This window comes from Myotis davidii, unplaced genomic scaffold, assembly GCF_000327345.1.
Source record: "Myotis davidii unplaced genomic scaffold, ASM32734v1 scaffold1488, whole genome shotgun sequence".
Classification (NCBI taxonomy): domain Eukaryota; kingdom Metazoa; phylum Chordata; class Mammalia; order Chiroptera; family Vespertilionidae; genus Myotis; species Myotis davidii.
Window position 1 is genome coordinate 426,664 of NW_006298871.1, and position 22,238 is coordinate 448,901.

The 22,238-nt window shown below is 38.9% G+C and overlaps 1 protein-coding gene across 4 annotated transcripts in view; it reads right to left on the reverse strand.

Annotated features, from left to right (window-relative positions):
- Positions 1 to 22,238, reverse strand: part of TPK1 (thiamin pyrophosphokinase 1) — a 271,443-nt gene that overhangs the window by 56,069 nt on the left and 193,136 nt on the right. For 3 of the 4 annotated variants that reach the window (XM_015570986.1, XM_006774520.2, XM_015570984.1), the window contains one exon: positions 15,374 to 15,485. In XM_015570986.1, coding sequence (XP_015426472.1) covers positions 15,374 to 15,485 — 112 coding nt within the window. Of the gene's footprint in view, positions 1 to 12,826; positions 12,865 to 15,373; positions 15,486 to 22,238 lie in introns of all 4 variants that reach the window. The other variant, XM_015570987.1, reaches the window with a different exon arrangement.

Sequence of the window (22,238 nt, forward strand, 5' to 3'; positions counted from 1 at the left end):
TCCATCATGATCTCAATGAAGAGAGAAGTATAATTTGTTATTGTTATTACGTTGGCTGGTGATTGGAAACACATTACCAATGTACAAAATAGAGGCTCTAATCTAAAGTAATTATCAGCCAATTTCAGAGTTGTTAACATGATTAAAATTATGAATACATTAGCTGATTTACCCTTACAAATCAAATTTTGATTAGATAATACTACAGGCTAATATGTCAAATTTCATAGAGGCTTTTATCTGAGTATACAAACTCGGATAAAAATTTTTCTATAATGTATGCAGAGCTAGGAAGAGGGAATGAATAAATGATTGATGGGTTTTTCCTTATAAATATTATTGAAGGTTCTGATTTGGTTAGTCTCCAACTCTTTGAGCTCAGAATTAGGAATTCTAATTTTGATTATAGCTCATGTGCACTAGATTAGAAAAACATCTCACAAAGCTATTAAAAAAGTAACTTAATCTCTAAAAAAGCAGTGATGAAATAATACTTCATACAGAAAAAGTTCCTGACGATTCTGCTTTTCAATTTATTGTTAAGACATGTGCTCTTAAAGAAGCACCAAGGAAAGTTAGTTCCTACATAAGGACATATTAAGATATATTCACCATCGGTAGGTAATATCTGAATCCTGCCAAGAAGTATAATCCTTCTACCAACAGCAGCAGGGAGCTGAAAACACAATAGAGTAGGTACGTGTAGTTGTGAGTATGTAACTTGATTTTCTAATGTCTACAGAACTTCATTTGTGGTACATCTGGTCCTTTAAATTGCATCACTCTGTTTTAAACAAAAGATTCCTAGGTCATTTGGTTGGGTCAGAGCAACAGGGAAAAGTTCCAGAAATAGAGGTTTGTCATATTTCAAAAGGAGAAGAGACTCTTGCAATTTTGTGTGTTTTTTCTGGAAAGAATCAAGTGATGGTACACATCATATGCCTGAGGAAGAGACTCCTTCCTTCATAAGCAGACATGAAAGTTGAATTTTAAAGGTAAACCTGACTTGCGAAACATGGAAAAATATTAAATATTAAAGATCAATGGTACGTATTGAAAACGAGTATTATATACTTAATGTAGACATCATTTTTTCAAAAATGTCGCTCAATAGGTCTTATCCCTTTAGAATGAATGAGAAATGCTTCTTTGGAATGTTTATTCAGATAACTGACATAAAGTTCTAGTTTCATATACAATCTGATTTTTAAAAAGGAAAAACAACAACGTCTATTTACTGTCGTTCCCTAATCTAATCCATGTAATGATTCTAGAGTCATCTTTGTTAAACACAAAGGTGATCATATCTCTCAACTGTCTAAAATGTTTCCCCACTGCCTATAGAGTAAATCCAAACTTCTTACAGGACACAAAGTCACCCAATCATGATCTGATCCCACCTACGTTTCTGGCCGCATCTCTTTCCACTACTACTACTGAATTCCTCAGCTACATCAATACCTCCTAGACCTATTATGAAATATTCTTGCAAATGCTATGCCATGTTCCTGGAATATAGTACTGTGTGTTGTTTTTATAGTTGCTTCTTAAGATTTCCCTTCAGAGATTATTTGTAATTGTAACACATTATAGCTTCCCAAGAAAACAATTCAGCATACAAACAATGAGTCTTTGACATCAAAGAAATATTCAACTATATGGCTATATGCTATAAGCTCATACATATATTACAAAGTATTTAAACCCCTTGTGAAAATCTGTGTTTTTCCAAAGTAAAAAATTAAACAAAAAACTTATCTAATGTGATTCATAGCTTAAAGGCAAAATAGAAACGACTGTAATAACTGAAACAGAAATACATGGACAACAATAATAGAATTAGAATAGATTTAATATTTTCCCATGTTCCGCAAGTCAAGTTGATGTATTTCATATCCTTACTCCTGATTTTATGATTCTTGGCAATTCTTTGGATTGTTTTTGTTTTTAGGCAGGGCTACCAAAACCTTTTCTAAGTTCATCCATTCTGTAGCTTAGGTCTCCTCACTGCCTTGGCATAAAAAATGGAATACCGCCATAAATGAAAGCTACCCAACAACCAGTGTGTGCAGGGCAAATTGTAATTTCCTTAAATCCCTCCCCTTTAAAAAACCAGGTAGGACATAGCCTGGAATATTATAATCCTTTAGTTTAGAGGTCACCAACCGGTGGTCTGCAGATCACTGGTGGTCTGTGAGGTCGGAAAGATTGGCGACTGCTGCTTTAGTTGGTAATTTGCTTTTGCTATTTCTGCTTCCTCTTTCTGGAAACTTTTCCTTTATTTATTCAATTATAGAACCATAAAATTTGTTTTTGAGTATACAAGGACATAAAATGCCAGGATTTTCATATCTGTGGTTCCCATAATGAAAATTAAAAGATCTGATGAACTGGAAATAACTGAGTAATAATTCTGATATACATTCTAAATAGACCCTACAGTCTACGATTGAGTATATTGATTCTTAGAACTTAAATTGCTGTGCAAAACAGCATCAGAGAGGTGGATTAAATCTTTGCATGCATTTTAGGAAGGAGGTTGGCAAGTTTCAAACTTATAAGAAGTTTTTGCAAAATTATGTCAGACTCTCCAAAGCTCTTTTCTAACTATTTAATCAGAATTACTTTTCATTCCCTCTGGGATCCATCTATCTTCTGATAAAGTTACTATCCACTTGTCCAAATCAATGAAACCAATCTGTACTTTGACTGGATTTTCCTGTTTTATAATCTAAATTACTTTAAAAACAATTTAAAAAGGCAAAAGATTCTGGTGTTTGTTCTAATCAAAGGTATAGAGCACAAAGCCAGACATTATTAACACTTGAGAACACACATAATAAAAGGAAATCATTCAGTCCCATTTCGGCATCTTCCACCACTCAGGAGCTTCATGCATATTTAAATGAATTTATTTTCTGCAGTGTGCTCTGTAAGAGCTTAAGTGGCCATTGGCTGTTGCTTATTTCAGGATTCCTTGCCCTTGTTCTCTGAGTCACCCACTTACAACTTGCGTGTTTCTGGTGTATTCATGCTCCCAAAGTATTTAAATTACCATCAGGAAATCCAATTTCCTATTTATAAGACTCAGAAGTGACTCTTTACTGTTAACTTTTTCACAATTAAGGCTATGGACCTGTATCCATGGCTGAATTTTTGGTACTATATTTATTATGGGCTCTATGACAGTCAGTACATATTTTAGAGTGTCATCAATATTATAAGCACAGTCACTTGACATGGGGCTACACTTGAATCCTCTTAAAACAGACATCTGGGGTAACCATAAAAGTTATCACCATCCTAATATTTACTGCTTATTATACTCTGTGCCAAGCACTGCATACACACCATCCATTTAATCCTCTCAACAGTCCTATGATGTGGTAATTGTCTTCTCTATCACCACTTAAATTTTAGAGAAGAGAAATGTAGGCTCAGAGAAGTAAATCACAAGGTCTCATACCTAGCAAGCAGCAGAACCAATATTTAAGTGCACTGCTCTCCTCCTTTGCAGCTTTATACTGATCATAAAAGGCTAAGGCATGTGTTTTAGAGGGTGCAGGAATGATTCTAAGGGATTTAAAATCTAGTTAGGAAAAGGGACCTAAGACATTTAAACAAATATTACCATCCAAGGCTATGGATGCCTTCAAGTGACACCTGCAAATGCTTTGAAGGTTCAGAAAAATGAAGATCACATCTGGTGGGGGTATAATTCTTCAAAGGGGAATACTTAGTTTGAAAAAGCCTAGAAAATAAGGTGGGATTCAGGAAAGGGAAGCTGTGGATACCAGGGTTCATTCTAGGCACTGGCCTTGAACTATGGACAACTGACAATTGAGAGCCTATCCTCCAGGGGTAGACTTCCTATGGAAAATTCCTGGATTTTGGACAAAGCAGAACTGAATCACAGTGATGAACAAGGCTCCTTTGAGACTTACGTTTTGAGGGATTTTTCAAGGCACATCTTAGCTAATCAGACTGTTAAAGAGAAAGGCCTGCCTTGGCAAAAATTACATTTAAGATTCATCTTGGGTATTGTCTCTGACTCCATCCTGGTGCTGCCTCCTCTACATGCCCCATATTTTTGGTCTGAGGTAGTCTTGTAGGTGTGGCATAATGCCCATCTCCAACTCATCCTCCTCTCTGCTTGAGTGTCCTCCATTCTTATCTTTCCTGGGAGAGCTAACCCTGGCTTAGTCTTTCACTGTCAACAATACAGTTAGAACAAAAGGGTCCCAGGCTTAGGCTAAGCCTTCTTTCCTGATTTCATTTTGGCATGTGCCATCTGACCCAATCCCATAGAGAGTTTACATTCAGCAAATATCTGCTCAGGGCTTACTCTGCACAGGAACCACACTTAATATTCAAGACAGAGAAGAGCTAGACAGTTAATGTCCTTGCTGTTCTGAAGCTTAACTTTTAATGAGGAGAAGACAGAGAGCAATGAATAGGGTGATTATCAAACAGTGATGACTGCAGTGAAGACAATAAAACAGGGCAATATGCTAGAGGGGGTTTTGTTGGGAGGGGAGGGATTGGTGCTAATTTAGATCTACTTATTAGAAATAGTTTCCATGAAGACACAAGATCTAAGCTGAGGCTTAAATAATATAATGTGCACATCCATTGAGAGATGTGAGGAATAGTATTCCAGGCAGAGGGAAAAGCAAGTACAAAGAGCCTAAGGCAGGAAGCAGAAGGTCAATGTGACTAGTGACAGAATGACAGGGAGAGTGGTACAGCTGGAGAACTGGGAGGAGGCCAGTCCTGGAGCAGGACACAGACAGGCATATGGCTTTTATTGTAAATACAAGGCAATAAAGTTTTCTCAATGGGGGAGTGGCATAGTTTCATTTTGGCTTTTAAAAGATTGTTTGCTTTGTGAAGAATCATAAAATGAGGTGATCGAATAAGAGGCTGTTGCAGATTCTAGGAGAGAAACGAAGAGGGCCTGGGCTAGGATCATGGTAGAGGAGATGGGGAGAACAGAAGGATGAATATAAGGCTTTTGCTTTGAGCTATTAATTGTGTGTGTGTTCATTTACTGATGTGGGGAAAACACAGAGACCCAGTGGGACAGAAATCAAGTATTTGGTCATGGCCATATTAGCTTAGACAAGGTCCTTAGACATTCATTCAATAAAGATTCACCCAACCAGAACGCTGTACAGGTACTCTCTGGAGGAGCAATGGCATTTAGATCTCTTTAAAGTTATGGGTTGTGATCATATCACTTAGGGATAGCTTCTACATAGAAGGGGACATAGAATCAGACCAAACAAGGAGGGACATTTTCTTAACGAGACATGAAGGGATCAAAATAAATCTGTGGACTTCTAGGTCACAAATTTGTCTTAAATCTGTTTTACTATACTGACTGACATGGCAGTTAACTCCCGTCTACCCCTCACTTAATTTAGAATTTTTAGGTGCAAGTATAAGAAAGTGATTGCTGTACTACTCTCCTTTTCTTTTATTCATACCTTCATTATTAAAATTTATTCATGGATGAAGTTAAACAGAAAACACAGTTAACTACAAACTTTCAGTCACTAGACTCTAATTTGTGATTGCCATGAGTTAGTGGTGACTGAGTAACAGCTTTGCATACAGAATGAGGCTCTGCACATGAAGGGGGAACGCATCTACAACTTCCATAACCCTGACTCTGCTCTACAGGTTCCTTTTCAATCCAAGGAAGTACATGTGATTACCAGGAGAGACATGATTTTACGAGTGACCTTAACCTGCTTTAACGAATTAAAAAAATTGATCAAGAGCACTAGTAGTTACAGTTAGTTACAGATCACTTGTGACATAATTCGCAACCAATGGAGACACTGTGGCACTTGAGAGCTACTGCCCTGGGCCATGCTTTGCCACCATCAGTGGCCCCAGTGCACTCTGTCTACCTTTCCCTCCTGGAATTGTGCACGAGAGAAATTTAGAACATTATTTATCTCTATATATAAAAGCCTAAGAGACCCTTATGACCAAATGACCGGAACAACTGGTCAACCAGTCACTATGATGAGCACTGACAGCCAGGGGGCAGACGTTCAATGCAGGAGCTGCCCCCTGGTGGTCAATGTGCTCCCACAGCCAACCTCCCATGGCCTGCCAACTCCCCCTAGCCAGCCAGCCAACCTGCCTCAGCCCCTCCTCCTGGTCAGCTGGCCCCCCCCATCAGCCCCGATTGGGGGGTGCCAGCTGGACAACCTCTTGTGGCCCCTCCCGCAACCAGCCAGTCCCCCTGACTGGCTGGCCAACCTTCCACGGTCCCACCACCTAGCCAGCTGGCCCCCTGATAAGTGTCGATCACTGGTCAGGCTGAGGGACCTCACCCATGCATAAATTTGTGTACCGGGCCTCTAGTATTCCTCAAGGAAAACTCAAGGTACAAATTACATAGAGAGAAGGTAAGTAACATGGTATATACTAATCTCAGAGAGTTACTTTGTCAAGGGGCTTACAGCCTTAATCTCTTCCCTTTTCTGGCCATTTAAAAAAAAATTTATAAGTATATTTCTATTGATTTCAGAGAGGAAGGGAGAGGGAATATAGAAACATCAATGATGAGAGAGAACCACTGATCAGCTGCCTCCTGCATGTCCCCCACTGTGAACCGAGCCCACAACCTGGGCATGTGCCCTGACCTGGAATCGAACCATGACCTCCTGACTCAACCACTGAGCCACAACGGCTGGGCTTTTTTGGATGTTGAAATCTCTACCCTCTCTCACTAATTCAATTCCACTGTGTGGTTCTGTGGCATACCCTATTGGACAGAGAACTTACTTTCTGTAATCTGTACCTTGGGCTTCCCTCGAATTATAGGCAGAAAAAAATCAAGCAAATATTTTTTTTAAATATATTTTATTGATTTTTTACAGAGAGGAAGGGAGAGAGATATAGAGAGTTAGAAACGTTGATCAGCCGCCTCTATCGATTAGCTGCCTCCTGCACACCTCCCAGAGTTAGAAACATCGATGAGAGAGAAACATAGATCAGCTGCCTCCTGCACATTTCCCACTGGGGCATGTGCCTGCACCCAGGTACATGCCCTTGACCGGAATCGAACCTGGGACCTTTCAGTCCGCAGGCCGACGCTCTAGCCACTGAGCCAAACTGGTTTCGGCAATATTTTTTTTTTTGAGATACAGAGATCTATTTAAAGGCTGCACAATTTCCCCTTCTTTAATTTAAGCCTACTGCTCTCCAAATATTTCAGCTTTTTTCACAATTTGGCCTCTATGTAACCTTCTGGACATAGTAGCAGTTTGCTGCTGAGAAACCCATGTACGATCTCAGCCTCCCACCACCACACCGTCCTGCTCTGTTATCACTGTTCTTTCTTTTCAACCTTGAATCTTTAAATTCAAAATCCCTGTCTTAACCATTTATTCTCCACCCTCCTTTGTGAAAGGTAAATACACTTCTTTTTCCTTGATTCCTTACCGCTAGTACCTTGAGAATAACGATGAGTGTCGAGTTCAGTTTATAATCACCCCAGTGATCAGACATCAGAGTGGACCTGCATTACACTGAAACACATTACATCATGCGCCACAAACCTGCATGAGCTCTAGTTTGTGATCTCTGGCTCTCAGGATGCAAAGGAATTTCTTAAAAGGGCTTCCAACATGATTTTAATGGCTAAGGTTAGTTCTCTGTCTCCTTTGCTCTAACCCTGGCCACATTCAGGGAAAATTCTACTTTCATTCAGGCGAAGGACTGTGAGATAGGTTATTTCACCATGTTCAAAGCTTTTAAAAATACATATAATCAGTGATGGATCTTTTCATGTGCACAGAGGACTAGGTTAGGAAAATGAGCTTGGACAATTCACTTAACATCATGAGTCTCAGTTTCCCCATCTATAAAATGGAAATAATAATACTTCCTCTGCATTAATAAAAGCATTGATGTTATACCTGGATGAGAATGAGTGTAGTGAAAAGACAAGTCGTGCTATTCAAAATACAAAGTATGGCTATTTGGACCCAGTAGAAAATTATACCCACTAACCTGTTCCCAGAATAAAAGTTTATCCACCTGCACCCCTTGATTCTTTCTCTATAATTCATACAATGATCAAAAGTTATTGCTTTCCTGTCTCGGTATATTAGCTGGATGGCTGAATGCACAGAGCTCACGTCTGAATCAGCACAAAAGTAAAACCTGGAGGAGGGAAATGGAAAGGGACCCTGGAGCTTACACTGGAGTCATTCTCATCCTTCAGCCTGCCCACATAAATACTAGGAAGTCAACTCATTTAAACAACTTGGGGGGCAAACCTGAGTTATATTCTGTTCCTGAGCGCTGGTCAATGAAATATTTGTCTCCTCACAGATTCCCATTTATCATATTCCCTCCAAATGCCTGTTAATTGTTCACATATTTAAATGCCAAGAATCAACCATAACAAATGTGTTGTCAGGTTGTTGGAGTTTTCTAGAAACAAAGCGGGATGGTTATGGCATACAGTAAATTATTGTTGGTTCCTTATGCTCTCAGTAGAATCACAGAAGGGTGAGAACTAAAGAGAAGAAACATCACTCATGTCTAGTTCCAAATCTGCAGCACAAAAAATTGAATTGGAGCTGAGTTAATGAAATATGTATTTAATACAAGTTTGTAGTAGGCTATGTCATTAGTCTGAAATGTCTGAAAATGTAGTATTTGTTTACAAAGAGTACTTGAAAATCCTTCAGAATAACATAACCCAAAAATATATTGTTCTCCAGAACAATAATATGTACTGCTTATTGACCTCCTCCCCCCGCACCCCAACTTTGCCTTCTTCATAAAAGCTGGGTCCTAGTTTCCCATGTTTGTCTTTTTTTTTAATCCATTTTTATTAATTTCAGAGAGGTAGGGAGAGGGAGAGAGATATATAAACATCAATGATGAGAGAGAATCACTGATCCTCTGCCTCTTGCATGCACCACACTGGGGATAAAGCCTGCAACCTGGGCATATACCTTGAATGGGAATCGAACCATGACCTCCTCATTCATAGGTTGATGCTCAACCACTGAGCCATGCCAGTTGGGTGCCATGCTTGTTATTTTGTGTAATGATTCCTCAATTGCTCATATTCAGAACTAAACAAAAGTGTCAGTTTATATCCCAGAATCTATATAATAATAAAACCCAAATTGTAATACATGGTAGTACCAATACATAGGTGGGCACAAGAGCCTGTGTGTGCAGAAGGACAGAAAGAAAGGTGATAGTGGTATAAGCAGTGACCTAGTACTTTGATGGTGTGTGTATGTGCCCAGTGAATTAATTAATTAATACCTGACTGCTCTTTAAGGACCTTTAGAGCCCTTAGATTCTAATATGTGGCTATAAAAGAAATATAAGTGTCAAATTTTCACCCTTCATTTTTTTTTTACTATTTCAATCTCACATCTGATTGTTGCTTCTCATTGATAGACACTCCCAGTTTCTCATATAAGTATAATCTCAAAGGCCAGAAAAGAGAAGATATACAAGCAGGACAGAAAAAGATGAGTATGTCTAATAAGAGACTGGTTACAACCCACAGCTGGCTGGAGCTGTAGCAAACCTTCTGATTTTTTTCCTGGTTCCCAGGGATCAGACTGGACATTTGACTACATGTAAATGTGACTACAATCCTTGGGGATCAGAAATCAGACTGAATGGAAATTGTAACTCTCTTTTTGTGTGTGTGTGTGGACACCAATTAAATTGTATGCACACAATTGGTTTGTTTTTAATTTTGTTTTCATTTTGTCCTGAGTCTTTATCACATGTTATCTGAGGCCAGATGAATGACAACACCGAAATTCAGTTTCTCAGTGACAATAGAAATAACCTCCATACATTAATTTTCAGAGTCACACTAAAATTCAACGATATAATTGTATTCAATAAGGATCCTATCTAATAAAGAAGGAATATGCTAATTGATTGCCCAGCCCTCAAAGATGGTGGCGCCCATAGCCAATAAGAAGGGAATATACTGACTGACTGCCCCACCCTCAAAGATGGCGGCACCCACAGCCGATAAGGAGGGAATATGCTAATTGACTTCCCCACCCTCAAAGATGGCGGCACCCACAACCACAGGATGGTGGCGCCCAGTCCCCTCAGCCCCCTCAGCCCCGCGGGAGCAGCAGGTGCACAGCAAGGCCGGGCCCGTCCTCAGGCTGGCCCCGCTGCTCTGCGCGCCTGCCTCTGGAGTCCCCCAGTCTCCTCAGCCCCCCAGCTGCCTAGGGCTGCCCGAGGCTCAGGTAACCAGGGCCGGCGGCGGCTTGCGCCGACAGTGGCAGCAGCAGAGGTGTGATGGGGCATCACCTTCCTGATTGCTGGGGTGCCTCCTGCCCCTGAGGGCTCCGGACTGTGTGAGGGGGCAGGCTGGGCTGAGAGATCCCCCCTGCCCCCTGCCCCAGTGCATGAATTTTCATGCACTGGGCATCTAGTTATTTCAGAAAATTTTTTAATTCATCAATTACAGACTTGCTATAGTAGGCTGAATAATGGTCCCGTCCCCCCCAATGTCTGCATTGTAGTTCCTGGAATCTGAGAATAAATTCCTTACATAACAAATGTAAGGAATGTAATTGAAGTGAAAAATCTTAAAATGGGATTATCCTAGATTACCCAGGTTTGTCTCAGGATCAACACATTCCTAAACAGTGAAAGTCAGAGAAAAAGGTGTGTCGATGGAAGCAGACATCACAGAGGAATGGGATCACGTCCGGCTGCCAGCTCGAAGACTGAGGAAGGAATCGCTAGCTGAGAGGTCTGGGAGCCTCTAGAGCAGGGATGGGGAACACCCAGCCCGAGGGCTGCATAAGGCCCACAAAATCATTAGGGCTGGCCCTGCCCAGGCTTAGGGGTGAGTTAATTAAATATCTGACCAAATATAGCAGGCTAACTTTTAAGTTGATAACCTGTATGGCCCATGAATGATATTATAAATATCCAAATGGCCCTTGGCAGAAAAAAGGTTCCCCACCCCTGCTAGAAGCTGGAAATGGTGAAAAAAGGATTCTCCATTGGAACCCCCAGGACTGCAGCTCTACCGACACTTTGATTTTAGTCCCCTAAAACCCATTGTAGATTCTCATCTCCAAAACTGTAAGATAACAGATGTATTATTTTAGGACAGGTGGTATCAGTACAAGAAGAATGTAAGCAAGGGAACAGAATAGAGATTCAAGAAACATACTCAGGAACAGTAAAACTTATGGTACACTGCAAATCATTGGAGAAAGGATGATAAATGATGCTGGGGCAACTGGTTATCAGTAAGGAAAACAAAATTGGATCTCTAACTCATGTCATACACACAAAAATCAATTTCAAGTGAAAGAAAATACCTAAAAATAAAACATAAAACTAAAATATGAGAACATCTTTATGACCATGGGAAATAGAAAGAGGACTTAAGACACAGACATTACAAATCTTAAAGAAAAAGCTTCATAAATGTGACTACCTTTAACTAACCACAGTCTCTGTGATATAAAAAGGCCATACACAAATGGGAAAGGTAAAGAATAGCCAGGAGGATGATAATTAGGGTCTGAAGAACTTCTAAGAATTAATAAGGAATAAACTAAGTTAGCCCAAAGGCTAATAGGCAAAAGGCAGTAGCAATCCACGGACAAGGCCACCTGCATGACCTGTAACTAGAAAAGGTACTTTCCCTCTCCAGCAGGGTCCACAACCAGGTATGGAGGTATGATTGACACTGATCAGATCTGCAAACAAGATCAAAGCTAACAATTCCTAGAGCTGGGTAGAGACTTGGAGCAGGGGACTCTGAATGCCCCTAGGATGAGGTCACATTGGAAGAATCACTGTCAGAGCAATATGGGGTGAATCTTAAAGGTGAGAGTGCACTGATCTAGGATGTAGCTATTTTAATGCCAGCTGCGTACACTCTCGAGAAAATCTTGAACCAGACACATCACAGAATGTTCACGGCACACCATTATGCAATAAAGTATTATAATACAGGTAGCACCAACAATATTTATAAAGATTGACTTCTGGGTGATAGGATACATAGGCATCTACCACACTTTTTTTTATTAAAGACAGGACATGATGGGAGATACTACAAATTGAAACAGGTAAGTCGGACTATTAGAACGTGTGGCATCAGATTTTAGAATAAGTGTAGCCTGGAAGAAATCAACCCTGGAGACCACCTGAGGAGGACTCAGATATGCTTCCTTAAGGTCTTGCTTACTTTCCTTGACCCAAAAAGTAACAGCCCCTGACTAAGTTACTGTATTGCCATTCTCCTCTCTAGGCCCAGCCCCAACTAGTCACTTTTGAGGTGTGAATGACGAAATGACACTGACCTCAGGCCTCTGCTTTCACAGACAAGAGCAGGGGCTCTTCCAGGTGTAACAGGATAGTAAGAAGCTAGGAAAATTCCAGGGCAAGTGGAACAGGGAACTAAGAAAAGAAAATTAAACAAGGCCAAACAGTTTGGGCAGCTTGCAGCAACACCTTATCTCCCTCAACCAAGAACATGTGAGAACAAATGATTAATATCTCTTCTCCCTAAGCAGAGAACACATAGCTTTAATCACCTCGAAATGCTAAGGCAAGTGGGGGTGAAGGGGGAAGGAATGAAGGTGAGTTTATCTCACCCACTGAACAAAGAAGTCAGCCATCTTAGGATTTGCCAAGATGACAAGGTGTACATACAAACATTCCCCCCAAAAGCTACAAAAAAGTAAAAGGGAGACCTTGAGAGCTAATCTGTACCAAGATATCTGGCAGAAGAATCTTAAAACCTATACAGTAAAAAAGAAGGAACTCTTACCATTTGCAACAGCATAGATGGACCTGGAGAGTATTATACTAAAAAAGATAAATATCACATGATCTCATTCATTTGTGGAATATAGTGAACATAAACTGATGAACAAAAATAGGTCCAGAGACATAGAAGCATAGAACAAACAGACTGTCCAACTTCAGAGGCAAAGGCAGAGGGGCGGGGGGAGTAGGAGAACAACCAGAGGACTTCTATGCATGCATATAAGCATAACCCACGGACACAGACAACATGGGGGTGAGGGCATGTGCTGGGGGGAGAGGACAATGTGGAGGGGGGGGGAGATATATGTAATACTTTAAACAATAAAGAATTAAAAAACAAACAGCAAAAAAAACCTCACAAACCTATAGACAGAAAAGTATAAAAACCTTTGAACCCTTACAAGGCTGGCTCCTCAGATAAGCTGAGAGCCCATCTGCACTTTATGCCATATGTATTTTGATAGCTTTGCCTGCCTTGCTTCTTTAATAAATTTGCTTTACTACAATGTTGCTGTCAATTGTTTGAATTATTTCTCTCGAGACTGACAAGAACCGAGGAGGGGACAGCCCTCTCCCTTCAACTCGGGGCTGTCTGGTAATACCATTTTTGGTATTTCTGGTGCCTATAACACAGGTAAAGAAATCCTTCTACTTCTCTTCAAGTCAACATTATGTCATTTCACATAATTTTTATTAGTTTTTAATGAGGTTATATCATCTATGGGGAGACCCATTAATTAGCACTTTTAACAGAGATAATTAAATACTGTGTCTCAACTCTATTACTTTGAATACTCCATGAAGTTCCTAATTATTTTCATAACGTTGTAGAGAAAAAATGATTTCAAAAGTCAAATCAATTTGTAAATATATAAATAAGTAATAGTGTGTAGCATTTCGGCAGGATCAAACATTAACCCAGTTAGGAAGGTTAAAAGCCCTACCCTCATCATACCCAAGGCCCCCCATCCTGGAATAAACTTCATGATGCAGAATTAGGATATGTACATGACCGTGGTACCCAGTGTGTAAGAGGGTGTTCTAAAGAGCCCTGAAGAAGCATGTTTCATCCTATGACTCTCTCCCATTACTGTACAATAAAGGAAGTGGAGGCTACTGCCCAGATAGCCAACCCTAACTTCTCTTTGCTCAATGCTCCTTCTATCTTGGTGTCAGCTCTGAAAAGTAAGGCCACTACCGATTCAGGCAGAGGCTCACCACTGTAGGAACAGTCCTTGGAAAGAACGGCAACTCTCAAGAGTATGATTGTTTTTGGCTGTAATGTTTTCAGAAAGTTTCTCATGGGAGGTCATGTCAGTTTCAGCTAACCAGCTTCAAGGCCTGTCCCATACTTCTGTACACTGGAGATCTGTTCTCACCCTCTTTTCAAATCTGATGACTTCTATGGACACTTGCTTCAAAATATCTCATTTCCCCCCTAATTGTTTCAGCAGTGGGTCATGGACAGTTCTTTTAAAGTATCTTTTCATCTTCAAATTATTTCTTTCTTGAAATACTTATTTCCTTGTGGGCACCTGAAAGCTTTACATGCTACAAAAGAATGACGACATGGTTCCTTACTTTACTTTTTATAACTATAGAGGTATTGGTCAATCAGGGGAGAATCCCTATGATAATCAGTCAGGCTCTTTGATTAAATTACTGTGATTCTTAAAGAGACGAGAGTTAATTCACAAGGCCTGATGGCTCTTTTGGCATCAGCATTATTTCATGAACAGATCCACTTTGTTTATTTTTCTTTTAAAAGCAGATAGTTTTAGTATAACTAGAACTTAATGCAGTTAGTAAGTACTGGGAAAACATTTTAAAATTTAATAAGAACAGCTAATCTTATAAAATCTCAGAGTTTTAATTATGAAAAGAACTTGCTACATTAGTTAGAATAGCTACCTCTCTGGGAAAGTAAATTAGGTTTCATTCATTCATGATTTTACATGAAGAGTTCTTAGGTTTGACACTGAAAGTACAATCAATAAAAGGAAAAACTGAACTTTATCAAAATCAAATGAATTTAGTTAATGAAATTTTCAAAAATCAAGAGATAAGCTGAAGATTCTGAGAAAATATTTATAAGTTATATATCTGATAAAGGACTTGTATCTGGAATATATACAGGTATCTCACAACTCAACCTAAAATGAGAAACAATCTGACTAAAATATGGGCAAAAGATCTGCACAGACATTACTTCAAAAAATATATACAAATGGCCCATAAACATATGAAAAGATGTTCAATACCATTAGTTACCAGGAAAAATCAAATAAAAACTACGATGAGATAACACTAAGGTGTGTATTAAAATAGTAGATAATATCAAGTGTTGATGAAGATGTAGAGAAACTGGAACACTCATAAAATTGCTGGTGGGAATATAAAATGATGAAGCCACTTTGGAAAACAATCTGGTAGTTCCATGAAAGGTTAAACAGAGATATACCATATGAACCAGCATTTTCACTCCTAGATATATCCCAAAGACAAATATAAAAAAGAGAAAGCCTCACTGTGCAAGGGCTTTACTTACTGAGGTTCCACTTTAGGCCCGTCGTTGTAACCTGATTGCAAGGCTGTCCAACAGGAATAAGGCCACACCAATCACCTTCCATTCCAGTGTCTACATGCAATTTGTGCTTTCCCTGAAGCAGAAAAGGGATGTTCATTAAGACAGGGAAGAGAAAGAGAGGGACATTAATGAGCACCGAATACCTGTTTGGAAGCACCAGGGACATCCTAGGAACACTGCATGGTTTATCATACTTAATCCTAATAACAAATCTATATAGTATTATTATGTGCTGAATAATGCTAAGAGCTTTCACCTGGCTTAATCCTAGTGACAATTTTACAAGGTAGCTTATGTTAATTATCACGTTTACACGAGGAAACTGAAGCTTGCAGAGATTACATGTGTCCAGGATCACACAGAGATAACAGTTTCTATCTATACCCACCTGCCAATTCCAGAGACTAAACTGGTTCTACAAACTAAAGATGTGGCACTATGTGATGTAGAATTCTAGAGCCTTATTCAAACACATGCTCGAGTGTAAATAAAATATTGGTTCCTAAATAAAACCTCTGCTTTTTCTGAGATTATAAATTTCAGCATTCAGTGTCAATCCTAATAGTGGTTAACCTGCTTTCTACACAGATGTCTAGGAGCTGCTCGGTGAGAGTGCCTCTACCAGGAAACAGAGTATCTGCCCTCAACGAACTAGCATGTTTCTTCCATTTTGATTATGAAAACTTACACAATCTACCAACTTTCCTGTTTTTCCATTCAAAAGAAGATTAAAGTTAAATGTAATGCTCAATTGAACCCACAATGTTTCCTTTTAAATAGGATACTTGAAAACTCCTCTTCTACAAAGTAATGATTTTCCATTTCTGTTCTATTCATTATCCTTTGGGTACATGGTCTTTATAGAAAGATACCTCAAGTCCTTGTGGGGAAATGCCAAGGCATGCATGCATTCATAATAGAATAAAAAAGTGTTTTTTATCATTCATATATCCCAGAAGAAAAAGTTCCAAAGGATATTGTTTTTTTAATAAAATAATGTCTTAAAATATGTATAATTACAACTTATTACCAGACTAAGGTATCTAAGAGTCCTTTTGCAGTCATTTTACTTTTATTCCAATGATGCCTTTTGTACTCTATGTTTTAAGCTTCCAAAAACTTTATTTTGCTATCCATAAGGCTTAAACATATGAGTAGGCTCTCTTTGTCTTAGTCAAAGGATTGCTGTTATTAGGCAAATAATTGTCTAAATTTCATATAAGTCCTTGAAATTTAATATAAGTCCATTTGGATACTCATTAACTATATAATTCATACACATAAGGTATATTTTGAACATTCAAGCAGAAGGTATAAACTGGATTAAAAGGGCTTAAATATATTCGAATGAAAAGAAAATGTGAAGGGACTATAATACATTAGAGGCCAGGTGCACGACATTCGTGCACTGTGTGTGTATGTGTGTGTGTGTGTGTGTGTGTGTGTGTGTGTGTGTTGTGTGTTGTGTGTTGTGTGTGTCTTCCTCAGCCCAGTATGCACTCTCTTTATATATATGTGTGTGTGTGTGTGGGGGGGGTGTCCCTGCACCCTTTCGCAGTCCGGCAGCCCTTGGGGGATGTCTGACTGACAGTTTAGGTCCGCTCGCCATGGGGAATGGGCCTAAGCTTCAGCTGGACACCATAGCGCTGCTGCGGAGGCGGGCTGCTGCACTTGCCAGCTGTCAGCCCAGCTTGTGACTGAGCAGAAGTCTCCTTGTGGGAGCGCACTGACCACCAGGGGGCAGCTCCTCCATTAAGCATCTTCCCCCTTGTGGTCAGTGCATGCCATAGCGACCGGTCGTTTTGCCGTTAGGTCAATTTGCATATTATCCTTTTATTATATAGGATTTTGAACTTGGTGTTCATCATTGGAAAAAACATAGGCAACAAATGTCAATGCACACCAAGCAGTGGATTAAATGCACACAGAGAACCGTGGGTGGATTGGGAACACAATGCATGGTGAAAACGTAATATGTAGAAGGACACAGAACTGGGGTAAATTACATAACCCATCCATACAAGTTAAAATAAATTCAAACACAAGGCACTTTTTCTAATAACAGAACTTAAAACTATTATTTACACACACTAACATGTTTGTCTGTGGGAAGAGCAGGAGAACAGAATGTGGTACAGGGATAAAAGGGAGGCATCAACCAATCAATGAGCAGGCTTGGGGCAGATGACAATGAGCCATGAACAGATGAGCATTAGTGACTCAACACTGGATCTATACAAATAAAACAACAAATGTTTTCTAGATGCAAAGCCATACAAGACTTTGAAAAAAGGGGATACAATATTCTAATAATTCTAAACAATAATTAAAGAAAGAGGAATAATTAGAATACAAACATAGATAAATTCAGGAATGAAATAAAAATGAATCTTGTTCTCAAATAATAATCTTTGATGATTTTCTTTTTATGTCAATATAGAGCAAAAGCATAGAAATCATCATTGTAATACAAATGTTCTACATAATACCATGTAAAAGTAATGCTATGATTGTTGTAAGGCACAGGGGAGGAAAAGTGGAAGAAAGTATATTGGCCCTAGGTTCGTCATTGTTTTACATGTATTGAAATCAAATTGTAGATTTTAAAAGGAGGATTTAAAAATTGCCCCTGGCCGGAGTAGCTGGTCACATGAATAACATGCCTAAGCTGCAGGACAAACTGAGGGATGAGTGAGATGTGAAATAGTCCTTTTCTTGAGCAGCTATATTTCTCATTCATGAACCTCCATGCCAGTTATTTACAGAGCTATAGACATGAGAAGGATGATGAGTGCATGGAAGGCAAAAAACAAAACAAAAACCCAAACAAAACAAAACGGGAAAATTACAGATCAGGGACATGCTCAGGTGTGTGGAGTGGGGCAGAAGGCAGGCAGGTGCGGTCACTGAAGGATGGACAGGAGTCAGCACGATGGAGGGACAACGAAGAGGTTTGAAGGCCAAGGGTGCACATGTGCAAAGGCCACACAGCAGTGCTGGGACATCACTGATGAGGGGAGGGTTGGGAGGAAAGAGCGGTGCACAGGGCAGGGAAACCATTCCGTGTGACACTGTAATGATGAATACATGACATTATGCATTTGTCAAAACCCATAGCCTGTAAAACACAATCAATTCTCACTTTTTTCTTTTATTCCACAAAGATGAGCAGCTGCATGTGCATGATCGTGTGTTTATAAACATGCAGATTCAGCTTTGCATGGTTAATGGAGAGCAATGCTGTCTATACTTTTCTCCTATTTCTCACATCTATGTGACATCTTTCAAAAATGAACAACAGAAGGAATTTTTATTCATTCCTCAGATTTCTACATTTATAATATATGCCAGCCTATATGTGATTTGACATATGCAGGCAGGCATACAGCCCAACATTAAAGAACTTCCCTGAAGATTTATGCCATTACTGGAGACCAGAGGCACCTGCCTAACCAGTGACTTCCATCCACGCTCATGAATCACCACTGCACAGACTCCTGTTCTGTCCCCTGTTCTGAGACTCTGAAGTTAAAGACACTTCTGTACAGTAAAGACACAACAAAAATCAATCAGACACTATGCTTTTCCAATTGTGGTTATTTAAAACACATTAATTACCTCAGAAAGGTATGAAATGGTAACTTAGTGAAAGGGAGCAAAGACATTGCCTGATACCTATGCTAGAAATCACACGTGTGAGTGTGTTAAGGACAGGCAGCATCAGGAAAGTATAGAGCAAAAGATACACAGTTACCTAACAAGGGCATAGGAAATCGCTGTCACTTTGCTTGTATTATATCTCGTCTTTGAAAATGACAAGGACATGATTGAGAGAAAAGATAAAGTTTGCCCCAGATTTTGCTTTGCAAAAATACCAAAGATGGAGTCATCTCTTAAATCCAATAGCTATGCCAAGTTTTACCCAAAGTTATCTCAGTGTGGACATCAGAAAAAACACAGCAATTTAACAAGATCATTCACAAAGCAACTAAACACAGGACAGGCATAAACATACTTTCCATCTAATGTAAGAGATTCCAGGAGCAGATGGCAATGGCCATTTATAAAGTGGATAACCATTCACCAAATTGCTGTTGATGCTGAACGGACACCCTGGGGCTAAGTGGCAACTACAATTTCTGGCACACAGGTAAACCCAGTGTGAGGGAATACCTTTGTATATTAAATACAAGGCTGACCTCTGGTACTTAAAATTTTATCAACAAACACCACAGGGAAATCCCATAGCCTGCATGGAAGAATAAAACTGAACTGAAAGAAGTAAACTGAAGGATCTATACTACATTTACCAGAGAAGTTACCTGCCCCACACAAAGACAGACATTTGGACTGGTAAATTTTCATAGTGGGAGTACTCATGTGGCTGAAAGTAGTCACAAGAGAAAGGGTCTCCCCAGTGAACATGGAGATATAAAATCTCAGAACTAGAAAATGTCATAGTTCCATAAATGTAACTGCCAGAGGGAACGGGGGTAGGGTGAGGGAGAAGAAGGTAAAGGGGGGGAAATGGAAGGAGACTTGACTTGGGATAGTGAACACACAATACAATATATAGATGATGTATTGTAGAACTGTACATCTGAAACCTATATAATTTTATTAGTCAGTGTTGCCCAATACATTCAATGAAAATAAAATAAAAATACTTTTTAACAACAAAAAGAACAAGTGTATTGATTTTATTAAAAAGAGCATACATTGAGTCAAATTTACTTATCTAAATATACTTATCTAGTTCTTTAATTTAGAATATTTCCTTCTGAAAATGCAATATTCATATATAGATAGCTTTTAGTGTTTCAAATCATGCCAGAGCCACATTTTTTCAAGTGCCTTCCACAGAACACTATTTCTTAGATTACTTCTTAAACTCTCTTCTGAAGTCACAGTGTATGTGTTCAGCATGTGTGATGTTCTAGGTCGTGTTGCAGCAAAAACTGACCACCTGAGCAGGTATTTCCCACACTGACTGACTACGGATCCTTGCCTATCCCTCAAACATGTCATTAACCATATAATCTGCATTTCATGAAAACCATCTAGGAAAATATTGCTTTGGCATACTAATTTTGCACATAGCATCTAAAACTATGATGTTTTGACCCTGGCTGGGTGGCTCAGTTCATTGGAGTGTTGTCCTGTATACCAAAAAGTTGTGGATTTGATCCCCGGTCAGGGCACATAGGGGAGGCAGCTGGTGGATGTTTCTATCTCACAATGATGTTTCGCTCTCTCTCTCCCCCTCTCCCTTCTTCTCTTTCTCAAATCAATAAGAACATATCCTCAGGTGAGGATTGAAAAAATAAAACTATGATATTTTGCTTTATTATTTCCACACCTAGAGCAATAACTTCCATCTGATTTATGTTTTCAATATTATTTAATAAAATGGCGCGGAAATCAGGCAGGTTTTGAAATGAGGTAGGCATACTCTCTGATTAAATGGTTAATGACAATACTGAATGCTTACCCCAAATAAAACCTCTGAATGCTGTTTATTCAAAAGTCAACAATTATGAAATACCTACTATGGTTAGAGATAATGAAAGACTGTAATGATCAGTTAATTTCCTCATTAACCCCCGAACACTAGACTATTTTAAAATAAAATAAATGTTTATCCTTTGTTTTCTATCACCTCGGTATTCTTGATGTCCCCCCCCCTTTTTTTTACAATATAACCTGTCCTTTCTTTATGCCTCCCTTTCATCCAGTGGGAGAAGATAATCTGGGGAGTACACTAAATTATCAGAAATCTATTCTTGACTCCTCCATAAGATACAGACACTTTAAATGATGACTTCTACGGTAAAGACAATGCTTATTCCAGAAGCAAGAACTTCTAACAGTGGAAACAGGACAGATTGAACCGGAAGATATGTTTTGAATCAAAGAGTGATCACAGAGTTTTCAGATACCTTCAGATGAATGTAATTTTATCTATCACAGAATGATCAAAACATTCATGTTCTCTGGTCTATTCCTCTGCTATTTCTCCAATCTTAATCTATAGAAACCTCAAAGCAAAGGGCAAGCTCTACATTGTTATGAAAACTCCCTATATATTCCAATTAACATAGATCACTTGCTTCTACTGTCTACAGTCTTATTCATACTATAAAACAGCTTTTTTTTCTTTTACTGTAACATATCTCTTAAATGCGTTCATGTTGTGTCCTTGAAAAGAATAAAATTTCTTTAAAGGCAAAAACTCTTTATTTCTGTTCCATTTATAGCATGGTGGAAGGAACATAGTAGTGGCTTAGAATAAAAGAAAAAAAGCACTGATAAAAAGGTGTCACCCTGCTTAGAAAATATTTATCAACAATACTTATCAAAAATATTTATGAGTAGATGAAGGAGAGTTTAGTTGAACTGAAAGGTCTAAGTACAGTCACCTAGAAATTTTTATGCAGATAATGTCTGCTTAATTGAACACAAGGACAAAACCACACACAACCAATAATTATGAATACCTCATTAACAGTATTCCAAATACACTTTGAGGTATGTACAGAGTATACATTTTATGTTTATATGTAAAATGGGCATTATAATACTACCTCATTGGGTTGAGAACAAAGTCAGATAAAATGTATAAGGAGTCAAGTACAAGGCTTAAACATTCATCTATGAATGCTGATTTACTTATCCCTCTTCTTCTACCAGGCCCCAGTTTAATCTGAACACAAGTTTTCCTTCCATTCTTTTCTGTTTTTATTTTATAAAAACCCACTCACTTTGTTTCAGTAATTGTAAAAGGAAAATAAATGTGATTATTCCTCATAAGACTAATGTGAAATTT